Source organism: Apteryx mantelli, chromosome Z (assembly GCF_036417845.1).
Source record: "Apteryx mantelli isolate bAptMan1 chromosome Z, bAptMan1.hap1, whole genome shotgun sequence".
Classification (NCBI taxonomy): Eukaryota; Metazoa; Chordata; class Aves; order Apterygiformes; family Apterygidae; genus Apteryx; species Apteryx mantelli.
Window position 1 is genome coordinate 24,819,795 of NC_090020.1, and position 27,068 is coordinate 24,846,862.

At 37.9% G+C, this 27,068-nt stretch overlaps 1 protein-coding gene across 2 annotated transcripts in view; it reads right to left on the reverse strand.

Moving 5' to 3' along the window:
- The window catches only part of MLLT3 (MLLT3 super elongation complex subunit), a 154,561-nt gene that overhangs the window by 66,640 nt on the left and 60,853 nt on the right, over window positions 1-27,068 (reverse strand). For both annotated transcript variants that reach the window (XM_067315581.1, XM_067315582.1), the window contains exons 3-4: window positions 9,907-9,989; window positions 5,813-5,956 (exon numbers count right to left, since the gene is read on the reverse strand). In XM_067315581.1, coding sequence (XP_067171682.1) covers window positions 5,813-5,956; window positions 9,907-9,989 — 227 coding nt within the window. The remainder of the gene's footprint in view (window positions 1-5,812; window positions 5,957-9,906; window positions 9,990-27,068) is intronic.

Sequence of the window (27,068 nt, forward strand, 5' to 3'; positions counted from 1 at the left end):
CAAGAAGGCCAATGTTATCCTGGGGTGCATCAGAAAGAGTGTTGCCAGCAGGTCAAGGGAGGTGATTCTCCCCCCCACCCCCTACTGAGCCCTGGTGAGGCCACATCTGGAGTACTGCGTCCAGTTCTGGGCTCCCCAGTACAAGAGGGATGTGGCACTACTGGAGCAAGTCCAGCAAAGGGCTACAAAGATGATTAGGGGACTGGAGCATCTCTCATGAGGAAAGACTGAGAGAGCTGGGACTGTTTAGCTTGGAGAAGACTGACAGGGGATCTTATTAATGTATACAAATATCTTAAGGGAGGGTGTTAAGAGGATGGGGCCAGACTCTTTTCAGTGGAGCCCAGCAACAGGACGTGAGGCAATGGGCACAAACTGAAACACAGGAAGTTCTTTCTGAACATGAGAAAAAACTTCTTCACTGTGAGGGTGACAGAGCACTGGCACAGGTTGCCCAGAGAGGCTGTGGAGTCTCCTTCTCTGGAGATATTCAAAACCCACCTGGATGTGATCCTGTGCAATGTGCTCTAGGTGACCCTGCTTGAGCAGGGCGGTTGGACTAGATGATCTCCAGAAGTCCCTTCCAACCTCAACCATTCTGTGATTCTGTAATTGGATGCAATGCCTTTTTGGCAAAACCTCAATTTCTACCCTGTTAGTTACTGTTTTCTAAAAATTGTACCTATCTCAAAATGTTTCTTTCTCTTTCTTCTACTCATTAATAGTTCAACTGTCTTCAAAGAGGGAGTTGTGCCTGGTACAGCAGAACTGTTTGCACTTCCAAACTCATTTTACAGAAAGCAGACAAAAAGAAAATATCTGTTGCTAAAAAGAGTCATTGCCACTCTAACAGCTACCAATTCCTTGCATCCTCTAGATCTGAAAGCTCAAACCACATCATTAATAACCATGCGTAGTTGTAATAATGTTATAAGTTGTACTGTTTTTATAAGTCGCGATAACTGCTCTCTAAGGAGCACCTGTAAGACTTTTCCTTTTACGAAAGAAAACCTAACCCTGAAATATTGTTTGTGTAGTCCAGTTAAAGGAGTAAATGATGGAATGAAGTCTTCTTCCAGGAAGTTGGGAGTATTATTACACAAGTGCACACTGTACAAACATTCTCTTTTAAAAAGTATTATTTCTTTCTCCTTTTTTTGCACTTATGGCAGACAAGGCTGTATTACATTGCTGTCTTAAGATGAACTGAAAATATTTTCACTGTCCTTTCCTGAAAGACTCAAAAAGAAGTTGTTTGTATAATTATATTGAAACAGGTGATGCCTGAGCAATACTAGGCTTCCAGAGGCAAAATCCAATTTAACTGTTAGGTAGCTGTCATTCAGAATCTTCAGAATTAATTTCTTGCTATTGGCTCATGAAGCAGATTAGGTTTCTAATCTAATTTTAATTTCTAATTTTTTTTTGAAATGAAAAAGCATGCAAACCAAGACAGTAATAGAACCACCACGACTGACAGTGGAAAATAGATAAATGGAATCACACATTGCTTATAAATAGGTTAGTAGGATTCAACATTCAAAATCTAGTTAAAAATTGAAGAATATTAATCAATGACTATAATTTCCCCATCAGTGTCAACCATCTTCCCACCTCTAAACCAAAGAATCACAGTTCTGCTTCTTTTTCCAGAGACTCCCTACTTTATAATTACAGGTTCAGAGGCTGAATCTGAGCAGAAACGGTAACTGACAAATGTAGGAAGGAAAGGCCAGGATTAAAACCTCAGTCTTACTGCACCTACTCATACATAATTATATGTGCTGTGTCTAGAACATGAGCTTTCTAGGAGCCTGCACGTACATAGTTCTGTCACTACTAGTAGTTTGAAGATTTGCTTGGTAAGAAATTGGTCTTCCTTCATATACAGGGCATCTTCTGGGATTTTAGACTGGATTACGGGATACACTCCTAATTTACACGAGCCACTTTTCTATAAAAGTTAGTTTATCATCATTAGGTACTGTACTGCAGAAACAGTAGCAAAAAAATGCTCAATGTTATAATTTCTGTAGCAAACTTTCTGAAAGAATGTTATTTAGAATATATTTTGAAAAAGGTGAAATGTAAACAATAATACTCAGTGCTTTGGCTGAATTTGCCCCATGTATTCTTGAAAATATTTTCCCTCTCCATACAGAAGAAACATTTCTGAGTAGGTTTATAAGACACAAGGTCAATTGGAAGTAGCTAAATGGCAGAGATGAGCCTAACTAAATCTTTTCAGAGGGAGAAGGGGAGTTCTGTGCGGAAAGTATGTTTCTGAAGATGACAAACTTTGACAAAGGATTTTGCAAATTGTACATGGCCTTTGTAAAATTGAACCAATGGCTCCCAGCAACCTTTCTGACTAGAGAAATACCATTTCTGTAACCAAAGCAAAGCCTTCTTCCTGCAAGGATTGAAAAAAATAATTTTCAGATAGGAAGAGAAATCAGCAACTAGGGGGCCTCTTACTAATGATGACTGAGGGTATACTTATGCTTCAATTCTGATTATATCAAATATAAAACTAAGAAAGAAATATTTCACTGGGTTATCTAGATAATGTCTGACATTAACCCTAAACACCCTGCTTGCCTTAGCCAAAGCTGACACAGCTGAATTGCAAAGCTATGCTGAAGTTGTGTTTCCACTTGTTTATTACCTGGGATATGCAAATGTAACCCTGATTCTTTCCCAGTGAACTGCTGAATAACCAGTCTCACCTTAGGGCACATCAATGACACCATGCATATGGAAAAGGATATCCATGAGAATGCACTGGCAGTCTGTCAACACTTAATTAAAAAAAGAAGAAAAGGGGGACAGGAAGGTTATTATCCTGAAAGACAAAAAAACACTGGCTCAGGCCAGTACCACTTGCTAGTTCGCTTTTGAGAAACCACTACGTATGTATATGTCAAGGAGGAAAGAGAGGAGTTGGGGACATCCAAATGCTGCAGAGTTTCCTTAACTATCAAGATACAAATACCTAGACAAGATTACACTGAATAAAGGCGAATGGCACTGCTTGAAGTAATTCTGCTAAGTGAAGTCCAGTATTTTCAACAGCAAATACGACTCCACCTGTTCTTCATGCCTCTCTATACTTTGAGCAAATGCCTTGATTTACAACCAAAGCACATGCCAGGTAAGTAATGTCCTACACAAAGCTTGTGCTTCTTCCCTTCAGAAGGGCATACTATTTGTAGTATACATATGTTTATGAAAATAAGAAATAAAAAACCACGTTTAGTAGTTTGCTACAATGGAAGCATATTTCCCATTAATTTTGCTTGGAGAAAAACAAATGAGAGCGCTAGGCTCTGAGGAGCACAGATATTATGCAATTTACACCATTATTTAAAAGCATATCAGCAGAAGTGCTCAATGTTAGAGTGCTTTCCCTACAGCTACCACTCAATATTTTACATTTATCTGGTATCATTCATTTTGAGGAACATGAACTTGATTTTGTCTGACTTGTTGCCAGTCAAAGAAGTTATCAGTGACTTGTTACTTTTTTTTTTTTTTAAAGACCTCCATAAAGAGAAATATTAATTAATTTGACTTACGTAGGGGCAAAGCCCTTCAAGTAGTTTGTTTTCCTGTAAATGCTTTTCTCTGGCTGAAGCACAGTAGTCACATGAGAGTTAATGTTTCATGAATTCATTCAGTTGTCTATTCTACTTATATTTGATAGTCAGCTCTTCACTGCTTCTGAAATTGTCAAAAAAAAAAAAAACCCTACGGACAACAACCCATACAAGTATAATAGGCCTTTTCAGTGCTGGGAGGTGTAAGCTGTTTCACAAAGATATTTAGTAAAAAGACAGACAGGACCCTATTATATCTCCTGTCCTGAGTTGATTGGGAAAACTCCAAGGTCAGAAAATTTATAGAGGAAAGCATGAAAGACTAATAGTTTCAAGAAAGAGAGACCTATTGTTGGAAGGAAATTGGCAAACTGGAAAGAAAAAACAAACAAATCCCCCCAAACCCCAAGAAGTTTGTCTCTTCCAGTAGACAAAAAGCAATCATGCAAAGCATTTTAAGAATGAACACACTGATATATTCAGGGCAAGAATCTGACAAAAATGCCCTGAATTTCTTAATTTATAACTAGACAGCATTTTTGCTTTTATTAAGTCAAGGAACCTAAAATTAGAGGGCAGAGATAATGAACAATGAAAGTTATGTTTAGCTTTGTCATTCTGTGTCCCCAGTCCCAAGCCTCTGCTTGGGGATTTATTATTTATTACACTAGTAGGTAAAACTTTCCCATTGACAACTGACCTGGTATGATATTAAAAGCAGTGGCTTCTGAGTTTTTTCAGAATATAATCTTAATGTTTTACTTGCAAAACTAACGAGTGGATACCTACATTGTCCAGCATGTACAACACCTAATACATGCAAATCCAAAACACAGCTCATGCTTCTATTTCAATAAAACTATAGTTGCAACAGTTCTCTTCTCCAGAAAGACAACAAACTCTTTCAGATTATGCCTGCTCTTTACTCCTGCTTTGTTTTCAAAGGTCCCCTTCAGCAGACAGAATATTCTAAAACTATCTCCCTATTAACTCCCACCTAGAACCTCCTGCTGTCTAACTGTGCCAAACAGGACTAATGCTCTTTGTTGCTTATGACTACTCAAAAATGTTTACATAAGCATTGACCTAGTATAAACTCACAAAATGAAGGATTACTTAATATCTCTACCAGTGACCTGGAGGCGGAGACAGCATGCACTCTTACACATCAAGTTTGCAGATGACACCAAACTGGGGGGACCAGTTGACACTCTCAAGAGCAGGGCTGCCATTCAGAGGGGCCTAGGCATGCTGGAAGAATGGGTCAACAGAAACCCTATCAAATTCAAAAACAGAAGACAAACACCCAGCTGTGGCCGGGGGTGGCTCGGCAGAGCAGTGCGGGTCCGGCGGCAGCGAGTGGGGCAGGGTCACGTGTGGGTGCTGCCAGCGCCGTCCTTGGATGGTGTTCAGCCCCAGCAGGGTGAAGCCCAGGGCTGCCCGGGTGCCTCACAGCCAAGCCTGCTCGGGGCAGGATGTTGCACTAGAGACCTCCCGAGGCCCCCAGCAGCCTGCCCAGGTCTGCAATCGTACGAAACACAGCAGAACGCTCTCCACGAACATACAAAGCATCGTGTTAATAGATTCCTGCAGGTTTGACCCTCTCCTCCCTTCAAACTGGCTGGCTTGCTTACACTTTTTTTATACTCATTCTATGAACACAAAGAAGTATGAACAGGCGAAAGCTGTACCTCTGTAAATTTTCTGGTTCAAAGTGGATAAGTTACACATTACATTAAATTTAAAATAGTTTTATTTATACATAGGGTTTTCTAACTTGTTTTGCCTCATATATAGTTACTGAACTTATTCTGCTTAAAACAGTCATTACTTTCTGAAGAAGAAATGTTTTATTTTCATGTTACTTAATCCCATCATAGTGGCCTTTCTGTATTTCATCTCTGAAATGTCAAGCAAGCAATGCTTCATTTATAAGGTCCAAGTTCTTTATTGCTTTTGCTGAAGTAAACATGAATCACTTGGATGTTAAAATAGGTAAATACACTATTTAGATAGCTGCATCTTAAGATAAGCACATGCTCATTTGCTCACTCGTTCCACTTCAAAGCAAGCACTGAGCTCTTAAACTAAGTTAATCACAAACACTTCACTTAATTTCACTGTCAGGTCGACTTTTATTGTACTAATCATGCACCAGCAATAAGCAGCAACATCTTTATTGTGATGGCTTTTGACATGGGTGCAGGACTCACCCCTCCTGCCTTTAGCAGCTTTCTTCTGAATTCCTCTGTCGGGTTGTTGAATGTGAGCTTTTCACAGCGGAGGTGATTTACAGGCGGGTGGCCTTCAAGGTGCAGGAATAAGTCATAGTCAAATCGAACTTTCTTAGGTTCTTCCTGAGGGTTGAAAATAACCAGATAGAAACATCTAACACCAAAACTAACTAAGTTGAAAACAAGGGCTACATAAAGACTGTCAATTAAAATGAAAATTATGTCATTTTAACCATTCTCTGTGTTCTTAAACACATGATGGAATTTACCAAGCGTCAGCTGTGCTACAGTAAATCTGAAAAACTCCTATCAGCCCATGATAATACATGGTAATTGCATAAACTTCATGATCTCCTGAAAAGACTTAATTGAAAGTATTTTACATCATGTTTTCCATAGACTAAAGGCATATGCAGAGTCAAGTATCATGATTCAGCTGACACAAGGTAACTCGGTCACCAACACAGTCACACTTCTGAGCCCTAGGTAGCATAGAAGACACTGCAGTACATTTTGACTGCAAGTTCCTCCACAGAAATCAAAGGCTTTTTTTTTTTTTTTTAAACAACTCATGAGGAAAGGAGGGGGGTAAAAATGAAACTGCTGCAGCAAACTACATTTGACCTTCTATACATGGTCTCTGCTGATTTATTAATGAGATCTCATTCCCTTGAACCAATGTGGCCAGCTAGATTTCAAGGATTACACCACAGCTTCCAAGTGATTAAAATTCTCTGCTATCATAGTGAAAAAAATTAAATTGAATGTTCCCTGTACCAATATGGAGAGAATAAAACAGGAGAGGCAAATTATCTTGGAAGAAATAATTAGTGCTCTATTGTTTGGAGAAATCCTTTGCCAAAAAAAGAAACTAATGTCAATGAATACACTCTAGTTTGCATTACAAGAGAAAAGATATTAAATACGTTTTATGTTATACAATTACAGAGTTCTATTCTAGAAACCATAAATAAGTTATACATTCTATTAAAGCAACATAAATAGCCCATCCTCCAAGGGCCCAGATGTGCAAACAGAAGCCACCAAACCAATGGAAGTTTTATAAGGCAGAACACAAGTAAAAGGCCAAATTCAAGAAAGACATTAGCAAAACTGGAACCATGACAAAAGATGAGAAAGAAATACAGGAAAATCTCAGCATATATCCAACACTAAATTTCTAATCAAAATATCTGCTCTGTTCAGTGACAAACAACCCTGAGATGCTTTAAAAATGCACATCAAAAAATGTTTAGTTTTGACTCAGAATTCAAAGGATGTGAAGAACAGGAAGCACAGAAATCTCAGGTACTGTAAAAGTCAAAACAAAAACTTCAAACACAGTCAAGGGACAGCCTCAATGTCCCATCTCTGAACTTGGAGCAGGTAACAGAAAGGGACCTGGGCTAAAAAGCCTGTAGCAGCTTGTTTCTGAAGACAGAAGAGAACAGTTCCCTTACATGAACTAGTTTCTTGACAGACCTTTTTCAAATGCAACCATGGATGAAGATATCTGTTATTTTTAAAGAGACTAACACAAGAGTTCTTTCAGAAAAAGTGAAAGTGATTTATTTCCCAGCCTGCTTAGAAAACTATAACGTTATGGGTAATCAGTTGGTACCAGCAGCTTTGACATAAAAGCAGAGTTATAAGAATTTACAAACTGGAGTCTTCAAAGAAGTCTGTGGAAAGTTAGATGATCACAGTCAGGGATTTCAAAACAGAATTTTAATATGTGAAGCACTGCCAGTACCACTGCCATTATTTTAAAACAGTCCTGACAGTGAAGGCAAAATATACTCATTATTAGACTTATACTTAAGTAGACACATTTTCCAGTGTAGAAGTCCTTAAACATAAAGCATTTTTTCCAAGGACTATGTCTCACCGGCTAACATCTATAGCCTACTTTTGTTGAATATGGAAGGTTTTGGAAAGGGGCTGGTTTAACTCTTTAAAGCTTGGAATATTTTCTGTCAGAAACAGCCATTAGATTTTCAACAAATTCTGTTTAGTCTTAGGAATGGAAACATTTTAATTCTTTGAGTTCAAGATCCAGGATGGCTTTTGGTACCCTTGCCTTCTCTGTTCATTAGGGTACTTGCTGAACCAGAAATGGAAAGTTGTCTACCTTGAATAAGTGATGATGGTCTGTCTCCTCTTCCTCCTCCAACCTATCTCCTCTTTTTCTGTATTGGAATATCTGTGAAGTGGCTTAGGGGAGGAAGAGTAGCTGAGCCAGGAGGAAGTAGTAATTTGCCTCAGGAATGACAACTCAATTTTTGTGCCATTTTTTCTTCGTATTGTATTGACCCCAGAAAAGGGTTGGCAGCTGCAGCTGCCTGAAGAGCTAGCTGACTCAGTCCGACTGCTGCTTGTTGTATTCCATGACACCAAAATAGGGGTGAGGGGTGTTTGCAAACTTCCTAATTCCACATGCTGCTTGAGGGTGAGGTGAGTTGTAATCATTGGCGCCCTCTCATTTCAGTATAAGCCACAATTCCTGCTGGGTAACTCCTGAGACTTGCAGGCCTCCACAGTCAGCAAAGACAGCCAAAGTCTGAGTGGAAAACAGAAAAAGAAATGTCGGGCTGGAAGCCTTCTGAAGAGATGCTTCATTGAATCACTGTCTTCTGACTTTGTCTCCCCGCTTTTGGGATGAACTCTGAATGGAGGAGTTAAAGAGAATGGGCTGCTTTTCTTTAATAAAATTAGATTTCCTGCAATGGATCAAACTGCTTCTCTAATGGATACAGAGCTAAAGAGCATACCAAAAAAGCCAGTCAAGTCACGGAGGCAGTCCCGTTTCCTTTTCCACCAGCAAATGGGGTGAACCAAGCCCTACTCTTCACAGATTGATACAGGGAACATTTCAGAATTAACTGTTTAAAACATACAACTTAGAAAGTGCCTGAGCAGAACTATCCACCTGTTGTGCCTTGACGGAGCTTTCCATGGAAGACAAAAGGATATTAGGATATCTATTTAAAGGCATAAGAAGCTAACAAAGTTGTACACTCCACTAATCCAAACTGTAAGTGAGCAGGATTTCAGAAAAGGCTTTTTACTATGCATTTCTGCTTTCCTTCATTTTTAACTTTCCACCATACACTCAACAAGTTAAAGATGATAAAACACCAACTAGATTAAAACAATTATGTTAAACTACATCCTGATATTATAAAATAACCACACAAGTATCTCACAAGCAAATGTGAAGTACAATAATAGGTCCATGAAAGCACGTGACAAGCAAAGGATGCCCAAGATATTGCAATCATTAAAATACTGTATATTAAATTCTAGAAACTATTTGAGCTTTTTCCTCTTTATTCCCCCCAAATAGGATTTTTTTTTATCTGAACCAGTTATTAGTAATACAGACCCTGTTACGTACATTAAAGGAAATCTCTGTATTTGCTACCAGAGGGACCCATAATAAGTGCAGTATTTACTTAGATTCAGAACGTGAGATACCACAATAATACCCGTTTTGTAGAACGGCACTAGTTTAGTTTTTAAACTGTCTGGTAGCCCCCTGGTAGCCCCCTGGTAATGTTGAGTTGAGTAGGATCAATATTCGCATACGCTCTAAAAGAATGTTTTTTCATACTGAGGATGCAGGATGAAAAGACTCTTTTTGAAAGACCAAAAAAATGAACAAATTAGAAAGATTGGCAATATTAAAATAGAACAATGGGTTCATTATGAAATCAACAGGATCAAGATCAGCTTCCTTTCTTAAAGTTTTTAAGGGGCTATTGAACTTCCCGAAACATTAGTCAAAAATTAGTCAAAAAGTGTTTCCACTTCTGACCAGGCTATTAATCCTTCTGAACAATTACAGTCAACTCCTTTATTTTATCAGGTAATCCTAATTGCATAGGGATATCTTCAAAAGTAAAATTAGGCAATTCTAAAAGTTACAGTGAATTTGAATTGAGGAACAGCATTTATAAAGATATTCTTAATGCTAATATTTAACCAAGCTTGGGAATTAAAATGTAAATCCTAAAACCTCCATATGATTTTTTTTTTCCTAACAGAAAGATGAAAAGCATGTGATTCCATACCTTGTTTTTGAAGTAAACCTCAATTGGCAAAATAAAACCAGCATACCCGGATTCTTCAACTTTGTAAGGTGGATCCTTGCACACTGAAACAAAGAGAAAAATCTTTATTTCCCCCCAAAATTATGTTTTAAAAACACAAGCAAAATAACTGAGCAATTAGCTTGTGTGATAATGCTACTACAGCAGAATCATTACAAAACCATGCACACACACTGGGACTCATCTTGGCATGTATTTATGGGGAGTTCAGAGACAGTAGCACAGTTTTTTCAATCCTTGCAGCCTCTGAAAATGGAAGAACCAAGGGTATCCACAGCAGGTAGACCATACCCACTGAACATACAACAGCTATGGAGGCACTGCAGTCAAGGCTCTTTTGGGGAATAGAAAATTTACAGGTTTCTACCTTGAGAAAGTTTAAATTAAAACTTCTATTATCTGGGGGGGGGGTGGGGAGACAAAGATATTCCAGGATAGAAAGGAGAATTGCAAAAAGGTTAACTGCTATATTATTATTATGCTAAATCAAGATTAAGGTCTACCCGATAGGATTCAGCCATTTCTAACATGACAGTATTAGCTCCAACATACATAGATAATGTATAACCCAATACATAGGCTTTTAGTTATGTGAAATCCCCATAGTCTTGAGCATGAGCTCTGTGACTAAAATGACACTAGACTGTCTACTCAAGTCATCAGTGAAAGCAGGACTTTAAAGAATTAGGAACAGAAACTTCTCTTCCTCCTCCTTTCCACCGTACCAAAACTTTTTTACAGAGTTCATGCTAAAATAACACATTAGCACAAACAAGCTGAGCTGGATAAACCATGCTTCATCTCCTGCAGCATTCTCTCAGGCGCTTCCAAATGCTGCATTGATATTTATGACAACCACTGACCTAGGTACTACCACCTCAGTGACATCCTGGGATGCTGACATTTTCTTTGCTCAAGACTTGTAGAAATGATGCAGTTCAAACAAGGCGGGCTGATTTCTTCAGAACCATTTGCTCTAGTGCTATCAATATTAGCTGCTTGAAAGAAACTGCTTACTTCCAGATGGCTTATTTCCTAGGATGCGTGCTCTTTTCAGAATTGTCAGGGGGCTGCTCATTGCACTATCAGGTGCAACTTATACCATTTGACATATTGTATTCTGTATAAAAACTGTGTCTGGCAGTTGACTGCACTGCCAGAATACCAAAAATACTTTTCTATCAAAGTACTGCAAATGGGCATTTAACACCCATCATTCCCAATACCATTCCCCAAATCTGACAAGACCCATCAGAAACATCCAGGAGCATAACTGCTACTACATTCTTCACAACCTGAGCAGCACATCAGCTTTCTCAAGACAGGCAAGCTTTGTTACTGCCCACGCAGAGGAGCACAGCAGCATTTTTTGTTACTACCCCACAGTTCTTCCCCTGCTCTGCTAGCATCAACCCAGTGCAGGGACCTCACGGAAAAGGAAGATTCCAAGTACTGTTGCATCTTTGCTCACTTGCTGAAGCTGTCTATCACTAACCAGTTTGCTTCACAAAATCAGTAGATAGGAAAAAGGATGATAAAAGCGGAGTGAGAAAGAATCTGGAAAAGAGTTTATTCTGCAATACTTTTCTCTTCCAGCTATAAAATTTATTTGCTTTTCTTGGCAGGAAAAAAGAGGACCTGTAGTTTATAAATCAACCTTTGAAGGGTTTTGAAGAAAAGCTTTAAAACAATAGGTCAAATCTGAGAGGTGGTTTCAGACAGACAAAACTTTTAAGTTAGAAACTGATCCTTTTATTTTACAACCTCCTAGAAGTAGTACTTCACCTTATACTGACATGTCTTTCCTGTAAGAGGCCTTACCAGCATTTGCAAATGTAAATATAACAATCCTAGTTAAGCACAGTTACAGGTTACAATAATAAATACTGATAACTTTCTCAACTGAGGGTAAAGGAGCCTTGCTGCTCCTCCTCTGACTTCAAAAGACCGCTGTAGGAGAAAGCCTTCCCAGTATTATTTGACTAATACATGCAGGTGTAAAGACAGGAGACTGAAATCCACTTATAAAAACAGGAAGAGGTTAAACAGCAGATATTTATCCAGATGAAAACATAGAAGCTTTTTCTACTGGAATAATATGTTAACAGGTATTGAAATTTCAGGCTTCATTACATGACAAGCCACAAATCACCTTTCACTTTTTTTTAAATGTCCTGTCAGCTTCTTCCTGAGCATTTAATTGGTGCAGAAAACACTGCTAGCATAAATATTTTCTATTTTCTTCCTCAAATCTCTCTTCTTCTACATTTACACAGCTGTTAGCAATGCTGAATAGTACCTTCTTAAAGTTTCACATTACAGCTCTGAAAACAAAATCTGTTACACTTGCAGGCTTTGTTGAAACTTGGGCAATGGTATACCAAACACTTCTTCAGAAGGAAACTACTTTGGGTGCCTCCCCAACCTGAAAGATGGACTTTTAAGAGAAGGGAAATTCTACAATCCTGTGATTGAAGACTTCCTGAACAAAGCAAGTGACTGAGCACGGGTGTATGATATTGCACGTGTTATGGAAAGCTATTGTATTTTCCTCAGCATATCTCTGAAAGCCACCAGCACATGTGCTGGTAGAAGCAGCCTCTCTGTGCAGTTTAAGCCAATGCTCACTGGTATAGGCTCTTTTGTTTTGTTGAATTGCCCCAATTAGTAACCAGGGCTGCTGCAGTCACATGTGTAGCTTAGCCCAACTAACAGGCAACCATCTTGGAACATTTTGGTGAGGTGCAGCAGAAATAGGTGGCAGGAGTTAGGTAAATCACAAAAAAGATTAAGAAAAAACAACAGAAAAGAAAAAAAAGCTGTAGTGGAGAAGAAGGAAGAGACAAGAACAGTTTGCAAGTACAGACCAACAGAGCAAAAGCCACAAGAGAAACTGGGGATGAGTGATTTTCAAAAAGGAAGCATCTGGAAACTCCAACAGGCTTCTCAAAGCTCATTGACAAAGCAGCTACCCTAGACCTGGCAGATGAGCAGCAACCACTACCCTTCTGCAGACAAATACACTTGAATTTCCTCCCCAACAAGAAGGACAAAGCCGTTTCCCCATGACTGCTCCTCGCCTTTGAAGTGGCACTATAAACGTGTTTCAAGCAGCAGAAAAACAATACTTCCTGCACAATATTATTGCTGAGAGTTAGTGATTTTAGCCAGTTTTTCAACAGAAACAGACTGCAGGGTCACACTGTGTTTCCTCCCTCTCTCCTCTGTCTTTTGAACAGGTAGTTCAACTTCAACCATAATGAATCAAGAGAGTCGCTATGACAGCTAAAACCCTACAGATTCCTGCATGTCTCATGAAAAATTAGTGCATGCAATAAGGAGATAGTTTCGGACAAAACCTTCACTGAGATGCAGGGAGAAGCAGCCAGAAGTACGCAGAGTTACAAGTCAGTCATAACACAGTATCTCTTCTTGGAAAAAACATAAGAGCCAGGAGAACAAAAAGACAAAAGCAAAACCATGCAGATTTCACTGTTCACAGTAGCAGCTTTTCACAGAAGTTTTCTGTTGCCTGTTTAAGGCAAGATAAAGAGTTCATGATACTGAAAGTGTTACCTTATCTTTGTCAGAATGCAGGATCATTTCTCTTCTTCCAAAAATGAAAACTTTCATCTTAGGTATTTGCAAATGCAGTTGCTAAATTCAGACTGACAATCCCCTTAAGCAGTTTTAGCTACAATTTTGAAGTAAAAACAGGAATTTATACAACACAATTATTCAGCCAAAGTCCATCCTTTCTGCTCATCATGCTTCAATGCACTTTGGGAGGAACGGTTCTATAGCCACTAGTAACACTGGTGTGTTTGAGGCCACAGATGGGAGCTTACCTCAAACAGAGCTCCCCTATAGCAGAAGCCTACAGCAAAAGCAGATGACAACAATAAATTTCTAGTTACAGACATCAGTTTTAAGAACTTTAACATGAGATTCACTTTACACTAGTCATTTTACTCTACCAAAACGCACCCAAGTTGTGTAGGCTTAAGCAAAAAAAATGTCTCCAGAATTCAGAATGCTAGAAAAGACACTGACAAACCTTTGCTAAAGCATCCTGCTGTACTTATACCTCCGAACACACACAAGTTGCTAAAAAATTTCAATACAAGTACTTGTCTTAAAAAGTGCTCTACAGTAACACTGCACAAACTCTGCAGTGCAGATGTCACGACTCCTGACTTAAACCCATTGCACGTATTTGCAGAATTACTTCCGCAGTTGAAGAGTTCTGTCCTAAGCACACAGAGACACTATTTCATAATCTCAAAGAAGTGTCAGTCCTCGGCAAGCCCTTCTGCATGATCTAAGTTTATGAAAGGCTCAATATACTTGTGGATTTGCAAACAGCTCTTCAAGAACTGCCATTGCCACTCCAACACTGCTAAACACTCTTCTGCAAAAAGCATTTTTCCTGATGAAAAGCATGGTCAAAATGAGTAAAGAACAGCAGAAGTTCCCTTTAGATAGATGCAGAGCTACAGAGCAACATCAAAACCATGAAGAATTATGATGGCAACAGTGAATACATGTAGCATGCATCCTGCAGACTTCATGAAGTGCGTGCTCACACAAAGTGAAGACTTGTGACAGAGAACTGTTTTAGATCATTACTTTATTTGTACTGATATTTTATAGATTCCTGCCTGCAATTCACTCGTACTGGTTATCCTTTGACCAGCTTTTCCCTCCATTCACTACCATCTTAATTGACAGAAGTCTCAAAACAAAGGATGCCTTTTCAGAGGAAGGCCAACTGTAGTACCAAATCCCTCCTGCCTTAAGACAGCTTTAACACTTTCAGTTGGGATTTCATAAGAGCTCTTTGACTTTGCTATTCACTAGCTCACCTTCCTAGCTGGTGGGCTCCAATACTTCGGCTCCACACAAAAAGAGGCATATCTGTTATGCCCTAACTTGTCATTAATATCAAGAAGTACTAAGTAGGTTCAAAAAAAGTTAGCAAAAATTAGAAAGTTAAGTGTGGCTTAAACTGCACCTTGAACACCAGAAATAAGGAGTTCCCATTTGTGTAATATCTTTTGCTGACAAGTATTTCATAAAATAGAGACAACTTCTCCATCAACTGAGATCAAATTGATATGCTATTTAAACAAGACAGGAGGGTAGTGAAGGGGAAGAACCTCTGTTAAGCCCAACAAGGCTTTCCAAATCAAGTGTTTCCTAGTCCTTCCTCAGCACTGACTTTTAAACATTGCTAAAAGACCAGCAGAGGGAGTAGTAAACACTCACTCGCTAGCTCATAATCAAATTTCTTATCGCTCCAAACAAAAACATACTAATAAAGGTAAGTTTTCACAGTTAAACATAAAAGGCCAAGAAAGGCCAGTTAAAGTCTGCTTGTGCCGTCTTAATTCTGCCTCCCTGCACATAAAGACAGCACTAAATCTTGAACACACAATCGTCAATTTCTGATATACAGCAGTGAGTTTCTGCTTCTCCAGACTCAGGTGGAACAGTTTGTACTTTCGCACTTACAGTAACACTATTGATTTAGACAACTTTAAATGTATTTTTCTGTAATTTAACTTTATCTTATAATAATTATCCATGCACATGTACTATCTTCATGTCCTGGAAGCAACTGAGAAGATGAAACGGTAAATTCACCAGATCTGGTTATGTCTGCATGCTGCAGATGGCAAATAAATAAATAAATAAATAAAATTTTTTAAAAAAGTATATTCAGTCATTAACTGTAAAGGAGAAAGAAATTTATAGTGCTGGAGAGTGGGCAAGAACAACCTTAACTTGGAAATTTCCTCTTGTGTAAAGTTCAACCGTGTAACCTTACACGATCTGTTTGTTTCTTCTAGTAGTTTCCAGTTTTTCTGAGACAGGGGAAGGGTGGGGACTAAAGTGTTCCATCTCCCATGCCAGATTCTGGAGCAACACTGACTGGCAGCCAGCTGCCCACAGTTCCTTGAAATTCCATAGTAAATTGTGTTTTCCCACCCCTTCCAGGAGTTTCACCAGGAGAAGCACTTCTCTTGAATGCCTCACGATCTACAGACATTAGAAGATCCTTAGGTACCAGGCTGTGTTTCTTTATCTGCTACCACCATAAGGATAGAGAGCAAGCTTTCTACCTTCAGCACACTTTACAGAGGGTGCAGAAGCCCCTCCCTTGGACTCAAGTATGGAGAAAGTTATTTAGCTAGGTCCTGCACTGCACTCAGAAGTAGCGCTCCTTACTGAGACATATGGAAATTACTAGAAGTGTCTAGTATGTGCTTGTTCATAATTCATGCTCTCTTTCCCTTCTGTCCCCTCTCCAAATGAGCTTTCCTCCAGATAAGAGGGGAATGAAAAAGAGAAGAAAAAAGGTACTTTTTAAACTCAAGTTATTCCTACACTACATTTCACCATTTAGGTCTAGACTGTTTCAATGAGAATGTCAAATAAATGTCTTTTCATTTCTCTATTTCAACTTCATTATACCATGCAAAGGTCAAACTGAGAACAAATATTTTGAGAGCTATCAAAATTGCCTTGTATTCAAGTGACCTCACACTTGTGTCAAACTTTCTCTAACTGCAAGCCAGGGCTTAGAATTTTTCCATCACATCGCTCAGTTCTTTGTCATCATTTCACTTCATTAACATTTCATAAATATCAGTTCTTTTATTTGTAAGGCATTTAATACTATGGAGCACATTCTGCAACTTTGAATACGTAACAGTATGTTTCTCTTATGAAGAACAGTGTCATACAGGAGTGAAAAAAACATGTTTTCATCAGTGCTGACAGATGTATTTCCCAATCCAGAAGTGCATAACAAAAACCAGAGAAGCTGGTCACAGCCTAATCCTCAAAGTTAGTACAGATCTTTCCATTGTTATGAGACAAGAGCCAAGATTCCAGGTCAGTAATCCTGTCTGGCATAACTGCTGTGAAGATTCAGGACCAAAGAACAATATCTGCTATTTGAGATACCCTTCATCGTTATGACTAGTCATGATAAATCTAGCTGGCATTTTACATACCAATTAAAAAGAAACCCGTAAGTAGTTTCAGTAACAGTTCTAGGTGGATTTCTGCACAACTAGAACACCTATTGCACTGGATCAGCACTCTCCAGCAAAAGCTAAGTAGCAGAGATATTTTCTTCAAAGACAATGAGGTGCTTAAAAACTAAGAAACAGAGGTGGGAGATTAGGGCATACCTCCATTAAAGTGGCACAATTCAGCTGCTGTTCATAATGAACACAGAGTTTGTGTTTGAGATAATATTATTAACTAGTATCGAAGAGCAGGTTAGTCATTCAAAGGAGTTAGCATGTCCTATTTATCTGTCTCTTGTAATATACTAATTATATATATTGCCCTTTGAAGACTGCAAACACATTGCAATACAAATTTAGGTCAACAGGAAATAGCTTCTTACAAAAGTATTGTAGTATTAATCAGAATATTTCTTTCTTCTTATTAAACATACTGGAAAACTCACAACCCATTTTGTCTCTGTTGTTTACCTGACACCCTTCTTCATGCATTTCAGAGCAGCTGTGTATGTGAGCTTGAAAGCTAGTCCACATTTTATAGTTAATTTAGCAATTGAATAGTGGGAGTTAGAAAAGGGAAAGAAAAATAAATTTTCTAGCATGTTTTGTATTTTTCCCATCTGTTCACAAATGGTATTGACAACGAAGTATGCTATCTAAGCTTTCTGGCTAATTTAAACAGAACATTAATATGGTATGAGCTTAAGACTACGGAAGAGTGCAGCTAACGCCAAAACAATTGTTTACACAGTGTGTTTACGTGAATGCTCGACCTGATTGTTCTGGCTTTCTGTCAGCATTATTTGTGTAAGGGACAAACACAAAGCTCTACAACTAAAAACACCTTAAGTACACAGATCTGAAGTCTCTGTGCAAATCAGTTCTATAGCAAGCACAATATAAGTGTATGCCCTAGCACAAAAACACAGCCTAAGAGCTGTGTTTCCAGGTAGGTTACACATATGTTGCATATGCTGCCATGAAGGTAATGATCAGAACAATTATACTACATAGGGATTTGACATTTGAGAGATGAGGACAGGAGAACAGCAGCTAATGAGAAATGCATCATAAAGAAGGGGAACAGAAACACTAACCTTTGTTTTCTTTAAACAAAAATTATTAAAATTGTAGTCCTGATTCTGACCACAACAGCACACATACAATTACATTTTTCTACCTACACAAGGCACAAGATATTAATTTCTGAAAGTCAACAATAGTTAATTTTCTTCTCAAACTTTGCAGTCCTACTTATTACTTAGCCTAGAAACAAGCTCTCCATTGTATACAGGATGTGGAAATGAGGAAGAAGAAATATAGACTAGATCTTAAAAGCAGAAAATCTTTAAAGTGGCACATGGTCTAATCTTGAGCAATTGTTTTTTGTTCTAGGTTAACTCCAGCATGAAGTGAACAAATACAGTTAAAAAACCCACACCTTACAAAATGCTACATTTGTTAGACTGTATTTGCACTACCTATCTGCCAGTAATCTGTAAAATAGTAACAAAAATAAAGTGACAATGCTGTCCAAATATACATTTGATAGATTTTGGCTGGGGATTTGTTTAAGAAAGCAGTTTGCTTTCTTATGCATGAAAAACATCCATTTTGCACTCTTTCACCTCTGTTCTTTTAAAAATCTTGTTTCAAAAAAAAGGGACAAAATTGTGTTTGCGAATTGGTCTTACGCCTAAAAAACTTAAAGTGAAATCTACTTACTAAAACATTAGAATTGTTTTACTCATTTTATGCTTTAGAATAAAAAAAAATCCACTTTAAAAAATAAAAACTTCTTGCAATACACTCCCAATTAAGTGAGAAGGCAGATTCCAAAAGCACAACAGTAACTGCAAAATCAAGTTGGTTTCATGACAGACAACAAAAATCAGAAGCTCCTTCTTCACTGTAAGCTTGAAGCCAAACAATTCTATGTGTATAGATCATACTATGTAATAAAGAAATATAATGCCACTTCTTCAATATCATGTTGCTGCAAAGGAAGAAAAATCATTTTAAAAGAACTAGCCTACCCTCACATATGGAAATTCCAATCTTATCTCAAAAATCTCCTTCTTAAAGGGACTACCAGCCTGGCATCTGGCTGCTGACACGCTTTTGGGCACCCAGGACAGTCCAAGCATCTAGAAGCCCTTGATCAGCTCAAGGTTTCCTTATTGTTCACAAATAACTGGAAACTCTGTACTTGTACATGGGTGCACAGACACACATACAAATGGATGTACGCACATTTATTCTGCTGGAACACTCAGATGAGCTTTAATGGAAAAATCAACTTAATAAAACCACAATCTCTCTTTCAAAGATATGTCCAGCTTGGAAAGAGAGCTATGCTTTACAATATCCCTGCAAATTCTAACCAGTGGATGTTACTGATAGAATACATGTACTGCACTGCTTTTGGTTTTCCCCTCCGTGACATCTTTATAATTGCATTGTGGGATTTTAAACTTTAGGTAATAAGTAGATAATTTTGTTGATAATTCAGCAGGAATGACTTTTTTTCGGGGGGGGGGGGGCGGAAGGGTGCTCCTTGCTGCGTTAGCTCTGCAGGTCTAGAAAAAGTAAAGTGCTTCCTAGAAGTTTGTAGCACATACAAAGTGCTAACATTCACTTTTGTTACTGAATGCCCCAACATTTTTTCTCAGGGTTTGGATAGTATTAGGATACAAAAAATATATTTAGAATCACTGGCAATGGCAAGTTTGATATTGTTAAGAATTATGTCATACCCCAAACCTAAAAGGTGTTTTGCTTCTATAAAACAATTTTACGAAGATTTCAAACAATACTTCACTGAAACAGACAACTAACAAAGACCTGATTACAAAATTATACTGTGGAAAAATACATTTGTAAAGCTGAAAACTAAATAAATGGTCCATTAAGTTGAATAACATAGAGATTTGGTATAACTATACAGCTTGATGATATTTTTTTTAGCTATATAGAGATGAAAGTGCTGAACACAATGAAGATATTTAAGCTGACTCTTCTTAAAAGGTGTGTAAGAAGCTAAAACGTAAGTTTCCTTCCTCTATAGAAGTTTCCTTCATCTACAGTCTCTGAATGTTGTTTGTACCTCATTCCTCAATACATTGTTCTTCATCTCTCCTTTTCTTTTTAGCATTCATTACCAAGGTACTGAAGGTATTTTTACTGCTTTATTTTCACTATTGAGATGATCTTCTATTACTCTGTCTTTCCAATGGAAAGGATTTGGACTTTTGTCTTTATTCCACCTTCAAGTTTATCAAACAGGAATTCTGTCGAGCTGTAACAGTCTCAAAGTACTGCTGAGCATCCCTGAAGCTTAATGAAACATCCAAAGAGCACACTCTTTACATGTTAAAATAACCATTAAAATTACTTTTTACAGATAATCTAGATTGGATTTTGCTCCCTCGAAACAAACCGGTCTTGTTCACTTTATATAGCTGCATTATGCTAGGTAAAATTGGGATTTTGAAATAGTTTAAATAAGCCAGGGCCAAAGCATGAACATTCTTCTTAATATAAGGAAACACTGAATTATGATACTGATTTTTACTAGACTCTGTGCTCTCATATCACTCCTATCACATTTTAAACGAGCTAAGAGCACAATTAAAAACACATAGCCTAAATTAATGTCATCAATCTTAAAACAAACAATGGAAGCAGCCAAAGAAAATATGAATACAGTAAACAACCTCCCTTAACAACTTTATAATCTCCCTTGCAATTCATCAACTGACCTTCTGAATTTCAACTCTCAATTTCTTTAGCTGTTTTTTTTTTCTTTGCTTATACCAATGCCTCTCTCTTCTCTTGGCATTTCTCTGACATACAGCATTTTATCTTTGTATTTTATTTGATTAAATAAGAGCTTGAAAACCAAAGAACAGAAATAATTCAGCATAAACATCCTGAACAAAAAATTAATTACATGACACCAGCCAGAGGAAACAAGTAATCTCACACTGTTATTGTTTCATTGGTGATCATGATTCAAAAATACTGCAGAACAACAGAAATCTTTACACTTTTCTTCAGTTTTGATGAAGGGAATGTAATGACTTACTTGAAGTGAAGTGAAGCAATCCAAACAATGCAAATCTGCAAAATTACATACAGCTGGCAATAATTTGCTTCGATCTAACAGAAATTCCCAGAGTTAACTATTCTCATATAGAATTCATTCTGGAATTAGAACACACATTGACTGGAGGACATTAAATAAGTCAAAATGGAAATCAGCATTTCAGACTAAGATATCAGATGTTCTCTCAAAGGAGTCACGTTCACAGCTTTTCTATATCATAGCTGACTTCGTTGCACTTCTTTACTTGTCCAAAACGTGAGTTGCTATAGTAGGTCTGATGAATCATAACTAACTGCACAAGATAGGTTTTCAAAATATGGCATGTTCAATTCTGGGGGTTCCTTGGCTTTTTGTTTTTCATTTATTTCTTTAAATACCAATTGCCCCAGAAACCTGTCTGAATAGATGCTTCTTAGATTACTTTCATAGTCTGATCTTTGGTTTGACAAAAGGCCACTCCTACACACAGGGTGAAAGCAAGCCATTATAGAGTTAAGAAACAAAAAGATAAAGAAAAGCACCTACAGAAAAGTAACCAAATTGGAATAAAACTCTAATCTAGCTTCTTCACTCATTTCTCTATACATTTTAGAAGGACAATAATTCTTTCCACCAATCAGGAGCTTTAAAAATAACATTCTACCCAAGACTGGTGATGTTCGGTTTTAAATTCAAGTTGTTCCCATTATTAATTTATTTTACATCAGATAAGGATGAAAAAAAGGTCAAACAGGATAAGCAAATTTTTGACTGCCTTGCTTTTTACAGCATCTGTTTGTCTTTGTCTTTCCTTAAAATTGCTTTTCACCCCAAGCCAAAACTCCCTTGGTAGCCAACACATCTGTAATGTCGACTCCAAAAACACCATTCCTTTTACGTGGACAGTTCCCTGCACCCACGCCGAGTTCAGCTGCCGTTTACCACAACGCCTGCTGCAGGTAGGTTACACAGAAGCCTTTGCTACTTCAGGCGAGTTACAGGGATGGCAGCCGTTAGTGAACATCTGACAAATTTAGCTACAACAATAATAACCCATAAGAAAAGTAACGCTGTTGAGGCTTCTGCCTTCCCATAGGAAGGAAGGGGGTGCTGTGGCTGAACAGCGTATGCCCTTACCGGTGTTAAACAAAAGAGGAGGGTCGAACGTACGCTGGCAGGAAACCATCCCTGCTCACTGCTGAGCTCACACGAGTACGTGTGCGTTCAGGACCGCTTCCTTGCTGCCAGTCATACCAAGGGCTATTTCATAATCACTTCTGCCTTCCGAGAGAAATGAAAAACAACAAAAAAAACACCTTTTACTTCAGTGAAAAGGTCACAGTGTTAGAAATGTGCCTGTCTGCGGCCTCATGCTGGGTGAGCGTTAAAGAAACCTCCCCACATACATAATCCAATATAGTACAAAGAAAATGCTAACAATAATAAAACTGGAGCTGTGAAGACTTTTAACGTTCAAAACTAAGAAAACCTGAAGTGAAACCAACAACACATTCCATTATGAGCACCATGGAGAGCCTCACAGCCAACAGGTTCAGAGAAGGAGAATAATAAACTGAAAAGGGGTGAGGAGAAGGAATTGTTCTAACTGAATTTCCATCCTGGTTCTCAGGAACTGATTTCTATTAATAAGAGAACTTCAGTTATGTCCATTGGGAACTGAAAATATTTTCTTGGCTGTTTGCCATAATACGATATGTCAATATTCAATCCTATTTAGACATATCAAGATTAAAGGAAATACTGAAGCACATGAACAACTCAGTCACATGGTTGTCACCTGTAAGAACTGAAAACTTAAAACCAGCAGAAAGCCTCTTTATGACAGACAGATTCAGATCTCTCCTATCTAATAAGGATTCACTCTTAAGAGTAGTCCAAGCAAAAACCAGTTAATGTAATTAAAAGAAAAAACAAGAGAAGCAACCAAGGGACAGATGATATTGAAAACATACACATCCTGAAGAGCTATTTTTAGAACTCACTGCTATCCTCCAAAATGCCCTAGAGCTTCTTTACAGACAGTATTTATATATGTGAAAGATGCCATGGTAAATCAAGATGAAGCTGTGTTTATGGTCCACGTAAGAGTATAAGTTGAAGATCTTAATTCTAACTGTTTACATTCTTATTAAGACTGCACAAAAGATCAAACTTTCTTTTGCTCTTGGGTAGCCTTCAGGGAAGGGAGGAATTAACTACACCTTTTTCTTACAAGAAACATTTTGCTTAATTAAGAGAAAATGCAAAGACAGACTGAAAATGACACTCTGAAGAAACGGTACCTCATCTAACTCAACTTTTCTTTCAAGAAGAACCATCAGTACCAGACACTCTTAAGCTTCCCCACAGACACAGTAAGGTTAAAGATTTTAAACTTCCAGAAACAAAAGAGCAAAGGACAGTAGCAATGTCAACTGTACAGGCAGAGAAATGAGGCACACACAGTAAGAGAACTTCCCACAGTCTTACAGTATTTTCATGGCAAAGTCAGTAAACTGAGTCCCAAATCCCTACGTTTGAATGCAGTCTTGTGACGACACTACCTACTCTTGACAAACTCAGAACTAATAAAAACATCATGTGGGCTGGTGGGAAAAAAAAAATCACAGATATAGTTAACGTACTGCAGAAAAAAAATTCTTACATGTAACTAAATGAATACAGAATACTGAAACTGTACAGTAATGGTAATTTTTTTTGATTAAACATACAAGTTGCTTTGCATTTCATGATTCTTTATTAGCTGTTTTGCAACATGCAAGTCCTGGGCCATTCCATACATTTATTAATGGCTGGATGCAAGGCAGGTAGTCTAGGAGGAAGAAAACATTCTTGATGAAATAAATTTGATTAAGATCCAGCTGAGCATAATGAAGAAATACAGCTGACTTCATAAAACTTCCTACACTGAACAAGGTAATGACAAATGGAAATCAATGTAGAAAGAAGCATATAATAATACATTTTGGAAGGACACCATTCTATTTTAATCACCCACTGATTAGCAGCATAACCTGCTTATGAACAAGCAACGTCAAGGCAACCCCAGTGTGAATCTCGATGAGTGGCTATTTCATGTAATCATATATCTTCTACAATGTAACATAATTATCCTGAATAAGTGAACTGTGGTAACACTTATGAGGCTTTGATCTTTTTTCTTAAAAAACAAAACAAAATCTGAACAAATCTGAAAAAACTCCTAAGAGTGTTAAAGCAAGAACTGCAACACCACTGAGAAGTGTTAAAATAAGTCTGTAACACACTTTATTCAGTTAATGCAAATGGGATACCCAATCACATGCGCTAAATGCCATTGACATGGCTTCAACATACTTTCCAAACCCACCCATACATTTTTTACAAGCCCTTAGCAGAAGCTTTACAACAACAGATGAGAGAAACATAATATCTCAATTTTAGGCTGAAATATAAGTTGCAAAGAATAAAAAACAGCATTTGCCAGTAATAAGTATCAGTTACCCTAATTTCAGAACACAGCAGTTATCACAGGCCACTAAGCAGTAGGTGCTGATAAATACTGCCTTGAAATTGTCAATCATTTAAACCACCGACTCAGTTTAAGACCAGCTTAGCATATTTATGCATGAACACAGAGCACTGCACTTGAATGTTTCAAACCTTTAACTAGTTTCAGAAACACAGGAAAGCCCACTCAAATATAAACAGTAGCTATAGGAAACCAGCATGTAAACAGTGCAAGAATATCATGGAAAAATAATTAAATACTACATGAATTATGCCACTATTTGGAAAACAGCATGTTATCAACTTCAGCGTCATGTTAATTTTGGTCTTATCTTTATAAGATGCTTCACTCAAAGCTAGCTATTTGTGGCTTTAAACACACTACACTGAAGCATGCCTATGACATCCCAGAATGGAAATGCTGATTTGAACATTCAGTGACACTGGTTCTTCTTCACAGGAGAACCACAAGAGAGCTACCACTAGACAGCAGATGTACAGCACCCTACAAACAGGTTCTTGTTACCTAGTCTCAATTTTACTGCTGGAAACTAATATCCATCATAAAAAAGTATGTTTTGTTCTGGAAGGAAGTAATAACCTTAAATACCCTGAAAAACAACACTGGTCACAGAGTAAAGCATGAGTAAAAGGAACAGAAAAGGTATGGTCAGGTAATCTCTAATGCACAGTAATGAAACTAACAACCTCAATTTCTCACTTGCACAGGTCTCACTAGATCAGTACTTCTAAAAGTACCAAATTCCAGCAGGCAAACTCTTCAGCTCCCCACTAGAGGCACAAATCATTTAGAAAATGGTATCATACTCTCCTATAATCAGAGCTGCAACAATCAGAGCTGCAGCATTCGGTCAGAACTCGCTCAACTTTTGTGGTTGCTTTTTTACCAAAGGAACATAAAAGGAAACCAGGATCCCAAATGCTTGGGCCAAATTCCACTGCGAGCCACTTCATTCTTCCTTTATAACCCCTCCTCTGGTGTCAGAAGAGCAGGATATTCTTTCCATCCTGAACTGTTATGGCTAACTGTCAAATATTTGCCACAGTTATTGGGAGTTACTCAGTGCTACATACTTATGGAAATCAGATAATTTATTAGACTATTAAAAATTAGACTGTTTAATCTTACCAGTGGTCTCAAACCATCCAAAATTTTAAAGCCCCAGTCCCTCTCCATGAGGCAACCCCCGACCTGACTCTTCTACTAGTTTCCTTCCATAGTGCCTCATGTAATGCAGAAACCTGAACCACATATAACTGTCCACATCCCCATACAGCAATGCTCGGGTGACTCTTTTTCCCACTGTATTCTGCAATGTCTTCTCCTAAAGATACTGCAGTAGCTGTTTCTGTTTCTACATATACCCAACACAAACCATGCAATTTGCTGTCCACCATGAGCCTCTCACCCTGCTCCCACTCCTTTCTAGATCTATTTTCAAGACTTCTCTCTACAATTAAAACTTGCCATTGCAGATTCAGGCATTAGCTCATACTAAGCCAAGTTAAATCTCATTTTGTTGCTTTTGCCTTAAAAAACAAAACAAAACAAAACAAAACTCCAAGTCCCTTTAGTGTTATTTCTTCTGCTAACAAGGACTCCCTATAGAACAACAGTTGCTATTTCATTAGCAACCTGCTTACACCAGCTACGTGATTAATGAGGCTGTTAAATAACAACATTCAACACAAATCCCCTTGATATTCTGCTGAACAACATCCCCAAACCCAATGTATTTCTGTATTTGACATCTTCACTTTGTCTATGAACCTTCAAAAGCCACTTTGCAGGTGTTTATATCCAGGCCCATTTGAATTGTCCTTATGGAATTAGATTTCACAAGACTACTCATTGCTTGTAGAAATTACTTGTAGAAATTAACTTGCTAAGTTAGAGTGATTTATTGTTTTTGTTATGCTAAATATCATAGCTACCGAATTATGTAAGTCTCACCTTGGCCTCTAATGACTGCTTTTAGAGTACATGAAGGAGCTCTTCAGGAAATCCCCAAGGTTTAAATGAAGCATTTGGCAGAGACTTTGGGGAAGAGTTTCAACACCAGTATTTAAAAAGATATTTCCATGCAACTATGGAAAGAACAGCTTTACATTTACCTTTTGATTGAAACATACCTTACTGCTCCTTACTTTTCTCCTCTCTTCACCCACTCCTCTCCCACAAAAGTACACAAGCATGTGCAAGAGCCCATATGTCTGCTTCTGATGCTGCTTACTGTACTTCCTTGCAGGAACTGTGTAAGTAATACAGCTATGATCCTTCTGGGTGTTCTGAAGGATCACCATTCTACACTTAACAATTCACAAACGCTAATCCATTTTATCCTGGTTGTCTCTCTTAGAACAGAAGTAGTAACTAAAGAGAGAATTTAAGCTTCCCACTGTTATTTGGTAACATATTCTAAAAGCTTTGCTAATATCCCACCTCCTCTCTCTGCAAATAATAT